The following is a 13,078-nucleotide window of genomic DNA, read 5'->3' on the forward strand; positions in this document are numbered from 1 at the left end:
CCACCAAAAAGCTGTTAGAACTGAAAAATCAATTCAGTAAAGTTGCTGATTACAAAGCTAATATACATAAACAGGAGCTTCTTTAGATGCTAGTGACAAACTCACAGAGAAATCAGCAAAGGAAATCTCATTCACAATAGCCACACACAAAAATCAAATATTTAGGAATAAATTGAACCAAAGAAGCTAAAGAGATGTACAATGAAAATTATAAAACATTTGATGAAAGAAATTACTGAAGACTCAAAAAATTGGAAAGATATTTGTTGCTCATGTACTAGAATACTTAATATCATTAAAATGTCTATGCTACCTAAAGCAATCTACAGATTCAATGCAATTCTTATTAACATACCAAAGACATTCTTTACAGAATTGGAAAAAAATCTTAAAATTCATGTGGAATCACGAAAGATCCAGGATAGCCAAAGCTACCCTGAGGGAAAAAAAGCAAGCTAGAGGCATCACAGAATATTATAAAGCTATTGTATTAAAATATCATGCTTTGACATTAAAATGGATACATAAATCAATGGAACAGAATAGAGAGCCCAGAAATTAATGCAAACACATACATCCAATTGATTTTTGACAGAAGTGCTCATACCATACATTGGAGAAAGGATGATATCTTTAATAAATAGTGCTGATAAAACTTGGTGCACATATGTAGAAGATGGAAGTTATATCCCTACCTCTCATCATAAAGATCAACTCAATATGAATCAAAGGTCTCAATTTAAGACTGAGAATAAGAGGCTGCTGGAAGAAGATCCAGGGGAAATTTGGTGTAGGTGACTTCTTGGAGAAGACCTCCCCCAAAGCTTGGGTAACAAAAGCAAAACTAGAGTAGTGGTATTATATCAAATTCAGAAGCTTCTGTACTGCAAAGAGAACTATCAATAGAATGAAGAGACATCCAACAGAATGGAAAAAAATATTTGAAAGCTACCTATGTGACAAAGGATAAATAGCCAGAAGAAATCAGCAACTAAAAACAGTCAGCAACAACATAACAACAAAAAATAAATCCTGCTAAGAAGTGGGGAAAGGACTTCAAGAAACAGCTCTCCAAAGAAGAATTACAAATGGCCAACAAATACATGAAAAATGCTCTACATCACTAGCTATCAAGGAAACACAAATCAAATCCACAGTGAGCTATCTCCTCACCCCTTTCAGAGTGACTGTTTTACAAAACACAGAGAGTAACAATGGCTGGTGAGGAAGTGGAGAAAAGGAAACTCTTATACACTGTTGGTGGGAATGTAAAGCACTACAACCATGTAGAAAATAGTACAAAAAATTTTTTTTAAAACCTAGAAATAGACTTCCATAAAATGCAGGAGTCCCACTACTAGGTGTATATCCAAAAGGCATGAACACTTTGTACCTAAGACATATAAGCACCATTGTTGCTAGCAACACTGTTCACAATAGCCAAAATATGGAGTCAAACAAGGTGTCCATCATCAGATGAATAGGTAAAGAAAATGTGTAGATACACACACAGACATACACACAATGGAATAATACTCAGCTATAAAAAAAGAATAAAATTCTGCCATTTGCATCAAAATGGATGCAATGGAAGACATCTGATTGAGTGAAATAACCTGAACACATGGATATAAATACACATATTCTCCCTTTTATGTAGAGGCCAAAATTTAAAAAAGGAAAAAATCAAAAAACAACAAAAAAGAAATTTCTGTGTGTACCAGTATTACTGCAAATATAGTTTTGTCAAGCTTTGTTTTATATATTTGTCAAACAAGTGGCTAAGAAAGATATCTATTATAGTTTTAATAATCTTTGATTATTTTAAAAATTTATTGTATATGAGTGGAATGAACATCTTTTCATTAGTTTATTGCTTACAGCCTTTGCATATATCCCTGCTGAACTGTGGCCTTTTTACTTGTTGAATGCTTTATTTAGTGGAACATTCAGCCTTTCACTATAATGTAAATTTAAAATGTTAACTCAAAAATTCTAAAATGAAAGAAGGCAAAAAGAAAGAAAGGAAGGAAGAGAAAGAAAAAAGGAAAGAAAGAGAGGGGGAGAAGTATCATTATATTCTTAGAATTGGATCTATGAACTACATTAAATCTGTTCTTTTTGTATTAATATCACATTAACATGAGAATTGTGTTATAGCAATTGCCATGCACTTGCTGTGACTCTAAGAATCTAATATATTAATAAATTATTTAAAATAAAAATAAATTTTATAAGTATAACTTAGAATTAGCTGTAATTATATTAATATAGTTATTTGATATTTATGTTATTAGAAAAAAATATGGTGGTTTCCAGGGACTGGAAGTCAGGGCAAGGAGTTGTTGGTGTTTAATGGATACAGAATTTCAGCTGGAAAGATGAAAAAGATCTGGAGATTTACAGCAGTAATTGTCACAAAGAGTCGGATAGCCTTAATTCTAGAGAACTATATGCTTTAAAATGATTACAATGGTAAATTTCATGTAATTATCATTTAATCACAATAAAAAACAGAGAGACAGGAAAGTAAAGGTCACAGAGAGAACAAAGGAGATGACCATGAAAGGGTAGAGTCAGAGACCAGAGTTAGCAAGACACAAGTTAAACAGCTCCTGGTATCCCTAGCGCTACAAAAGGCAAGGAAGAACTCTCCTCAAGTCTCAGGAAACTACTAAACTTGTATAGGAAGCAGAGTTGTCAGATAAGAGAATCAAAGAGAAGACAAAGGGTTTTAAGGAAACAGGAGAGATGAGAAATTTTTGCATAGGAAAGTGTGAAAGTGCACGGCTGAGGGATATATAAAATGACTTCCTGCAGTGTTAGGGAACCGGCTTTAGGATCATGGTGAAGAATTTAAAATTGCATCAGTATGTTTGTGTTTGTGTATTTCCCTCCAGCTGTAAAAAACACTAAGGAACAGGTAAAGGATTGTGGAACTTTGGATTTATCCAAAGTAACCTTTCCAACAAGAGAGTGTAAATTATCGGAGAGGTAACAGAGTTTATAATAAAGTAAGGAATGATTCTTTCCTTTTCCTATCACTGCCTTACTCATCAAGTACATTAAGAACAGAATAAGAACTAAGCAATTATCTGTGAAATGCTCTGCTTAACACATTAGGTTCCTCTGGAATATCATAATATAATAGAGTCTGAGCTACTATGCGCAATGATTTCTTAACAGGGTGATATTTTCCATCTCTTCATTCCAACACGACAATACTTGTTTGTCACCTGGTACCATTTTAAAAATTTCCCTTTTTCAGACAACAGTCTGAAAAACTATTATTAATTCCATTTACACTCGAGGAAGCAAACATCAGAAGGACCAAACAATTGCGGGGTAAGAGCCCTGATTTGCAGGCAAGTGTGTCTCCCTCTAAAGTCGAAGCTCCGTATACCAAGCCTGTTGCCACCCATAGTGAAAGCTGCCATTTATTGCCAGGGAGTGTGCTGGACAGTTTTGCAAACATTTGCAGTTTATGCACAGAAGTTCTGCACATAGATGTGCTATCAATTCACTTTGTGTAGGAGAAAGATGCTGCCCAGAGGGTTTCATTAATCTGTGCAAGTTCACATAATTAGCAAGGAGGACAAGTGCCATTCCAAGCCAGTGCCTTTTTCACTATGCCAGGGAAAAGAGGGAAGAGAAGAATATAACTATGTGTATTCCTTGTTTCGTTCAATAGAACGATCTTAACTGTTTTCTCTTTTGAACAGGGCATTTAGCCTAGCATGTAAGACATGAATGTCCCACATCAGAGTGCCTGCGTTCAGTTCCTGGCTCAAGCTCCTAACTCCATCTTCCTGCTGCAGCAGAACCAAGTAGGAAGAAGGTGATGGCTTACATAATTGAGTTCCTGACTCCCTAGTAAGAGACGTGGGTCCAATTCCCAGCTTGGGCACAAACCCAGTCCCAGCCGTTGTGGCATCTGGGAAGTGAACTAGTAGATGGGAGTTCTCTATCTATATCTCAATCTCTGTATTTCTGCCTCTCAAGTAAATTTTTAAAAATAAAGTACGTACAAATGAACTAAAATCCTAATAATAATAGCCAATATTTCCCTACTGAGGCACTATGCAAGCATTTTACATATATTAAAATTCATTTACTTTTCACAAAAATCTGTGAAGTCGTTATTAGCATTATTTTTATTTTATGAACATGGAAACTACTAAGATTTGAACTCTAGCACTTTAATTCTGGAGTTTCTATGAATTAAAGCACCATATTGTCTCAAAGTTTTGGAAGCAGTGATGCTAAAAATCTTTATTTAAAGCAGTGTTTCCCTTTAAACAGGTACCATTTGGCTGTCACAGTGTAATTAGGAGCAAACACTAACTATTTTTACTCTTCATGTTGCTGTCAAAAAAAGGGTAATTTGTGACTAATCAAACAGAAGGAAAGCAAGATTCCCCAGGAATATAAACAAAACAATACATCTTAAGTAAGATGCATTTATGTTTCTCTGTAGAGTTGTGGGGGGGGGGGTGCTATTTGTGTGTGTGTGTGTGTGTGTGTGTAAAATAGGCGAATGGACCCCAAAAACACTAGCTGCTGCTTAAAAGGAAAGGGGCCAAGATCAGAATTTGCTCAAACAGGGTTTCAGTCATATTTTTATGGTTTCAACATGCAAAAAATCATGTATTCATAATGTTGTCTAATTAAAAAATGTGTTTCTTCTTTTTCAGTTGCCTTCACTCCCGTAAATGTCTCTATTCATATATTTATTCCATTAACTCACTTTGGGAACATCTTTGTTTGATATTCATTTCTTTGTTCTCTCAGAAATAGGTATCTTTTTTAAAAAATATAACATATTAATAATTTCAGTATTCCATTGTAAGGCATGAAGATATCTGCTGTTCAAAAAGAATTTAAGAAGTACTTCTTGAGTTGTATTTAAGAATATCTGATTGGTTTTATTGTGAGCTTTCATGTGAAGGTTTCTTTAAGATATTTATATACCCACAAATCTCCTTTAAACTCCTAGTGCATTCCTAAAATATTTTTCATTCAAATCAAATCCTTGCAACCTGTTCCTTCTCCTTTAACAAAATTGGCCAATACAAAAAAAAAAAATATTGCATTCTTGTTGAGACTGTGTTGTCTCTGTTTTCTTCAAGCAATTCTATGGGTTGAGGCTTCTCTGTTGAAACTTGTTGAACTAGTTTCATTTCAAGGACTTGTAATCTGTTTCCTTAATTTCTTCCCGCTGTAGACATCTACCAAATCTAGAGATGTCATTCAGTTGATTAGAAAATCGAGTTCAGTGGGTGCAGACCTACAAGATCATATTCTTCCTCCTGTTGGTGATGTATCGGTAAGTTCAGTTTTGTGGGATATACACCTTGTTTGCTGTCCTGTGTCAGAGGCTAGATCCCGGATGTGTCGAGGAGGACTACTGGTGAGGTATCCTTAATGGATTCAACCTGCATTGTTTCTTCTCATATTTGTGGAATTATGATAGCAGGCCAGATTAAGTAATCTCTGTGTTTAAAGTCAATATTTTTGTATTAAAAAAAAAAACTCTCATTGTTGACATTACTTTATGTACCAAGAAATAGCTGGGCTTTTAGAAGAAAAACTGTATTGTTCTGTGTACTGACTGATTCTGAACTTCTTGGTGGAGGTGTGTGTGTGTGTTCTTTTCTTTTAAGAAAAACCTCTTTTCAGCACTCTGACAAAACTTACCTTCTCTGGCACTTCCCCTTTAGCTGTTTTTCCTTGTCATTCATGGCTGGTCCTTTTGGACTAATGCATATAAGGGAGCCAGGAGTTGTAGAGACATCTGCCTTCACGGCAGAAGACCAAAACTTTTTGATGGGAGAGTGAGAACACAGGAGAGCAATCATGAGGGAAACATATCTACTCTAAAATTCTTCCCATGAAATAGTGAAGAAAAATAAAAACATACATTAATTGAAATTATTTTTTTTCCAAAATAGGGTTGTCCCACAGAAAGAAGGAAAAAAATTCCTTGGCATATCTTTATGTACAACTAAAATAGTGATTTTAAACAATTATGATAACAATAATAATGTTCATTTTAAAATGTATGCCATTTTAAAAACATTATTATATTTGTTATTTCATTAAATTGTCAAAACAGCTTGGTAAGTTCATGGGACAGACATCATTAGCATCCATCTTATAGTAAGGAATCTGAGAGAAATAGGAGTTAGGGGGCTTTTCCATCTCTACAGGATTGTCAACTGTCAATATCACAGCTGTAATTCCTCAGAGTTCGTTTTTCCTTATTCTTTACTGCAATCTCTCTAGTAGCCATAATTATTCAAGGAAAATTTCAGCGATAAGAATTTGGTAATCAACTGAATTCTGTTAATGAACTTCTCTGGGTTTCTTTCCCACTCATAAAATACCCATTTGTACCATTCCTTCAGTGAGCACACAGTGATTTTCAAAAGGGTGCTTTTGAGACCTTTTAAAAGAATTTAAAATGCGTCACACATATTCAACACTCCATAAATATTTAATAAACAAATTAATGAAAAAGTTAATATCTTGAATTAATGTTTTGCTTATTTATTAAAACCTGCTGAATTTGAAAATGTTTCCTACATTTATAAAAATCATTTTTGTTAAACAGGATTTCCAACTTCTCATCTCACATTCCCAATTATTCTTTTTAAGTTATATCTCAAAATTATAGACAACACAAGCCCTCTTTCCTTGTGTTACAGGAGTATATTCAGTTTATGGGATGTTGCATGATTAATATTGGTGATCAGCGCTATAGTTCTGGACAAGGGTAACACAAATTGGTAAAGAATAGTGACAGTCGGAAACACTAAATGCTTACATTTTCTTTAAGCCAAATTCATGCATATTAATCCAAGATTTGGAGGATTTCAAGAAGAAGGCATATCATATTAACAAGCAGGCTTAAGCATTGAAGAAATGCAGATGTCTAATAATTACAAGGACAGCCTCGGTCTTATTTTATTTTATTTTATTGAAAGATAGAGTTACAGACAAAGAGAGGGAAAGACAGAAATTCTTCCATCCGCTGGTTCACTCCCCAAATGGCAAAAACAGCCAGAGCTGGGCCTATCCAAAAGCCAGGAGCTTCTTCAGGGTTTCTCACTCGGGTGCAAGGGCCCAGGTACTTGGGCCATCTTCTACTGCTTTCCCAGGCCATAAGCAGAGAGCTGGGTTGGAAGCAGAGAGCAGCCAGGATGCGAACCAGTGCCCGTATGGGATGCCAGCTCTGCAGGTGGAGACGCTGGGCCCAGCAGCGTCAGTCTTACCTACACTCGTTCTAAAAGGTGTTTCATAGTCATGCTTACCATTCTCATTTCTCCACTAACAAGAAACGCAATGTGGAAAAGCCTTGCCAAAACATGATTGATTCAATTCTTGCTGTTTCTACTATCATGAACCTGTGGGTTTTGTGACCTCATTCTCTATGTTTTTAGCGCTCTGATTTTGGTGCAACTGTCCATCTGTTGGCCTTTGCCTTGAGGAATATCTATACTCCTATTCTTTCCTATACTCCTTGTTAATTGAGTGATTCATTCTTTTTTTTTTTTTTTGACAAAGTGGACAGTGAGAGAGAGAGAGACTGTGATTCATTCATTTTTAAACATCAGTTGTGTTCCTTATATAAGATGAAATGCCAATTGACTTCTTTATCTGAGATTGTTAGCCTGTTGCCAGAAGTCTGGTATCTCTAATTTCCATATAGATATTTATTTTAGGTGATGCTTAATAAATGATAAAGTTCGATTCCTCTTTTGCCTCATCATTTTTAGAGGAAGAGGTAGTCCGGCAAGTGCTTTCTAAGCACTCCTGCTTAACATTTTGATTTCATTCTAAATAATCGTTCCAGTCAATGTGCTAATTTTCCAAAACCATTCCCTAATACATTCTAAAATTGTATCTACAGAGTTAATATCAAAACAGCAACTAAAACATGCAAGTTATCTACAGATTACTAAACTTTATATGAATTATCAATTAACTACAACTTTTCAGTTGGTTTTCAGTAAACTCATAGTGCTTACTATATGCCGTGGACAAATTATGCTATATTAGCTCATTTTATTCCCACAACAATCCTACAACAGGCACAATTATTTTCTTCATTTTATAGATAAAGAAAACACAGTAGCAACATGAGGCATTTAGTAGGAAAGCTTGGATTTGAATCTAGGCAATGGAGCCAGAGCCTGAGTTTAACTAGTAGAAAATTTGTTTTTCTTTTATTAATTTTCAAAAGAAAAGTAGCTTTGTTTTGAATTTAAAAATTGAGTAAAACATGTATACTGATAGTCACTAGTCACTCTGTAGGTTTCTATCTGTATTCAGGGAAATGAAATATGTGTTCATTTCATTGACATTTGAAGGTTGATTTATCACATTTTCTTCTTGGTTCTGCTTTCTTTCTTTTCTAATGGTCTGGTATATTGGGAATAACATTTTGCACATTAAAAAGAGGGGGATGGCAGACACATCCAATTATTCGGTACTTGTAAGCCAAGATTTCAGAAACTTTTGAACAGATAAGAATATGATTTCATAGTGGATGGTGAATTATTTGTGATTATTAAAATAACAGCTACTATTTATGTTCTGTTTACTAAATATGAATCATTTGGCAAATATTATTTATTTTTTATAATTCTCATGAGTGAGGCACTATGATTATCGTTTCATTTTGCAGCAAAAAAAAAAAAAAAGTTGCTGGATTTTAAACTGAAGTCATCCATACCTTCCTATTGCCAACATAAAAGCGTTCACATTCTTTTTTAGGGTGGTCTAGTTACAAACAGGACAGACAGTTTGGAACTCAGATAATGCATTCCCTTCCCTTAGCTCTGTGGCCCCTGTCACTTTCCTTTCTGAATCTCAGTGTCCTCATTAACAAAATGGTAACAATAGGTCTACCCCTCCGAACTGTGGCAAAAATTACATGAGGTTACTTATATGAACACTCCTGACCCAGAACAACATGTGATATGTGTTGGAGTTCTTCATTTCTTTACAGCACACCTCTGGGAAGTATTTGTTACCATCATTTTTAAGCTGAGAAAGCTGACATTCAGAAAGGTTTCCTACATGTAAAGTAAGTCATTGTAAAAATTAAAAGAATATTAAGAAAAGGAGGAGGAACAATGGAAGTGAGGAAGGGAAGGAGGCAGGGGATGAGGTGGAAAGTATCTTTATGCTCTTAGAACATAAATACAGCCGGCGCCGCAGCTCACTAGGCTAATCCTTCACCTAGCGGCGCCAGCACACCAGGTTCTAGTCCCGGTCGGGGCACTGGATTCTGTCCCGGTTGCCCCTCTTCCAGGCCAGCTCTCTGCTGTGGCCAGGGAGTGCAGTGGAGGATGGCCCAAGTACTTGGGCCCTGCACCCCATGGGAGACCAGGAGAATCACCTGGCTCCTGCCATCAGATCAGCGCGGTTCGCCGGCCGCAGCGCCCCGGCCGCGGCAGCCATTGGAGGGTGAATCAACGGCAAAGGAAGACCTTTCTCTCTGTCTCTCTCTCACTGTCCACTCTGCCTGTCAAAAAAAAAAAAAAAATTAAATACATGAAATGTGTTCCCTTTATATAAATAAATTTTAAAATCTTTTTAAAAGAGTCACAAGTAGGGATGGAAGCCAAAGTCTTCTGACCCTAAAATGTAAGTCCTAGTGTGCAATGTCAGATGCCTATCAAAGATTGCTCTAGGCAGACGAAGAATGAGAGGAACCTTACAACATCTTGAGCTTTTGTTTTTGTTAACCTAATGGAAGTCTGCTATTTGTGTTGTTTTAAATATTTTTCAGAAAAGACATTTACAATACTTGATTATTTTCAATTTTATAGCATAGATGGAATCAAGGGTTTAATGATTGTACCATGAGTTTCATGAGGTTAAAAAACCATAAACCATCTTACTCTTCTATGCCTCCCAAAGCCAAGCATGATGTGTAAAACATAGTCAGAGGCTCAATAAAAATATGGATGGATGGATGGATGGACGGACAGACAGATGGACGGATGGACGGACAAATGGCAGGGTGGAAGAGTAGATAACTGAATCAATGGACAGTTGGACAAAAGAAAGGACAAAGGAGGAATAGGAAATAATTTAATAGTTGGTAAATTCCTTGAAGCAGTTTGTAAAGATATATTGATGTTTCACAAGACTCTAATATAAGCATTTTAATATAAACAATTCATTTTATATATATACATATATATGTATATGTATTATTCCAATCTGGGCTTTCACCTGCAATTTAATACACACCTTACAAATTTTAGTGGGTGGGACTGAAACTTGGGCCAAAAACATGTTAAGACTAAACTCACACACACACGCAATATAACAACATTAGGCACGACCTATCTTTGCCAGCAAAGTAGAACATTGTGTAATGGGCTCTGTTTTGTGAATGAAATCCTTACACCCTTATTAATATTCTACTTATTAAATGGCATTTCCACTTTATTGTGGCACTTTTGGTCACAGCGGAAGACATATTTGCTAATTTATGTTGCATCAAAAATATTTTGGAGACTTTCTGGAACCCTACCTATCTAAGCAACGTGCTGTGGGGCAACCCTGAGATAATCTTAAAATCCAAACTGCTGTTTTCACCACATCATTTTCTCAGCATGGCTGATTTCTATCAAGTTTATAAGCAACACCACAGAGAATGATAAACGATCGCGTTTACATATTATTCACTATGTGCCAGTAACTTTATGTGTGTTAATACGTTAAGATATTGGTTTTATCTGCATTTTACAAATGGAAGAACTAAGACTCAAAAAGCCAAGTGCCTTGTCTTACACTGTGGAGCTAACAAGTGACATGAATGGGACTTGAACTCAAATAGTCTGACTCCAAAGATTGGGTACTTATCATCAATGCTTTATCACCCCCAATTAAAAGTCAATTCAATCATGTTGCTTTTTCTAAAAAAAAAAAAATTATTTATTTATTTGAAAGTCAGAGTTACACAGAGAAAGAAGGAGAGGCAGAGAGAGAGGTCTCCCATCTGCTGGTTCACTCCCCAATTGGCTTCAATGGTCGGAGCTGTGCCAATCTGAAGCCAGGAGCTTCTTCCAGGTCTCCCATGCAGGTGCAGGGGCCCAAGGATTTGAGCCATCTTCCACTGCTTTCTCAGGCCATAGCAGAGAGCTGGATCAGAAGTGGAGTAGCTGGGACTCAAACTGGCGCCCACATGGGATACCAGCACTGCAGACGGCAGCTTTCCCCACTATGCCCCAATAATATTGCTTTAATTCAAACTAGCATGTGATTATGCTCTATCAGTAATTCAGTGACTAAGTACCACACTCTTTAAGAAAGGCTTTGCGGATACAAAGTTCCTGATTTTCCTATTCTGATTTCCCTGAGCTCCTCCCTAACCTCAATGTATATACCATTTCACACAGAAAATCATATTTGGCCTAAATTCACATATTTTACTCTATTTTGTACCTTTTTGGCCCACCCTCACTCCCACTTGTTCCTGGAAATGAGATACAGAATTCCCCCTTTCTGTTGCTAACCTTCTTGACAATGAAGTATTCCACGAAGCACCATACTGGTGAGACTGCAGCTATAGCCACATTCTCAAAACTGCTCTATGAGACAGAGGAGTCCAGGAAATATCAGGAGAGGTGACAGCAAGAAGTATATTTGGAAACCTTTGTCACAAACAGTGACAAAGATATCAAGTGACAAAGATCTAGGTGGTGTAGGAGACACTTGAGTTGTATCCATGCTTGGATATAAAAAACCAAGACTGGTGGCTGGCGCTGTGATACAAATTGAGCCAAGACTTGCAACTCCAGCTTTCCTTTTGAACACTGGTTCGAATCTTGGAAGCTCTACTTCTGATCCAACTCCATGCTAATGGCCTGAGAAAGCAGCAGAAGATGGCCCAAGTGCTTGGATCCCTGCCACCCATGGGAGAGACCAAGAAGAAGTTCCTGACTCCTGCTCAGCCTGATCCAGCCCGAGGCATTCTGGTCATCTGGAGAGTAAACCAGAGGATGGAAAGCTTTCTTTGTGTCTCCTTCTCTCTCTCTCTCTCTCTCTCTCTCTCTGTGTGTGTGTGTGTGTGTGTAACTCTGCCTTTCAAATAAATAAATCTTAAAAAAAAAAAAAAGACAGAAAGCCTTTACTCCCATTTGAAAGTACTAAAGGCTTTAAGACTTTCAGTGGTGAGATCTTATTTAACTTTATTTAAACCAGTTTTTCCAAACCCACTTAAATACAGAAAAGTCCCCTTTTCCCTACTACTTGTGACATGGCTTAAGAAATACTACAATGCTTTGTATGAGTTATTCACTATCTTCAAGTTCTTTCAGACTTTAGAAGAAGATAATGTCCACAAGTGACATATCAATAATTGAAATCTACAGAGAATTCTTGACAGCATAGAAAAAAGGCATCAAATTTGCTAAAATCCTCCAAAGTTTACAGTCAATCCCAATATGGTCATTAATTTTCCCTATACACACCTGCCTCACAGCCCTCCTTCCCTCCAGGTTACCTTGGCCCACTACTCTGGGGAGGGGAAGGAAGGGAATCCTAATTTTTTGAAAGTACATGCAAATTTTTTTGTTTTTTTTTTTTGAAAGTACATGCAAATTTAAAACCAATAGAAATGGAGAAGATAACAAAGGAAAATCAAATTCGAGACTTAAACACAATGAAGATTAGTGGAACTTCTGGTTGGTGGAACCTCTACCATCATTTCATAAGTCTTTTCCCTACCTTCTATACTGCTTGAAATTCCGCAAATTATTCAGTTGCATTAATAGGAGGATTGTTCTGAAAAAAAAAAAGTCTCTCAAAAGAATGGGCTTTGGAGTCAGAGTCCCCCAGAGTGAGGTTAACTGCCTCCTGGCTGTAGGAACTCAGCAAAATTACTTCTCTCTCAGAGCAAGTTGCTCATCTATAAAATGACCAAAAATAACTCTGCTGACAAGGATATTTGAAATATAAGATGTGACAACATATGAGGGAATTTTAAAAGGTTCATGGAAAATGAAATTAGAAGGTAAAATTTTTAAATATAAACTCTATTACTCAACATAGGCTC

At 36.4% G+C, this 13,078-nt stretch overlaps 1 protein-coding gene across 3 annotated transcripts in view; it reads left to right on the forward strand.

Moving 5' to 3' along the window:
• The first annotated feature begins 5,153 nt into the window (after positions 1–5,153).
• TMPRSS11A (transmembrane serine protease 11A) overlaps positions 5,154–13,078 on the forward strand; it is a 63,901-nt gene continuing 55,976 nt past the window's right edge. The window contains exon 1 of one of the 3 annotated variants that reach the window (XM_089302703.1): positions 5,154–5,326. Coding sequence is in view for 2 of the 3 variants with exons in the window: in XM_070048074.2 (XP_069904175.1) it covers positions 5,319–5,326 (8 nt within the window). In the remaining variant the exon portion in view is untranslated. The remainder of the gene's footprint in view (positions 5,327–13,078) is intronic. The other 2 variants (XM_070048074.2, XM_070048075.2) reach the window with 2 other exon arrangements.

Source organism: Oryctolagus cuniculus, chromosome 8 (assembly GCF_051225735.1).
Source record: "Oryctolagus cuniculus isolate XC-2025 breed Fujian yellow rabbit chromosome 8, ASM5122573v1, whole genome shotgun sequence".
NCBI classification, from domain to species: Eukaryota; Metazoa; Chordata; class Mammalia; order Lagomorpha; family Leporidae; genus Oryctolagus; species Oryctolagus cuniculus.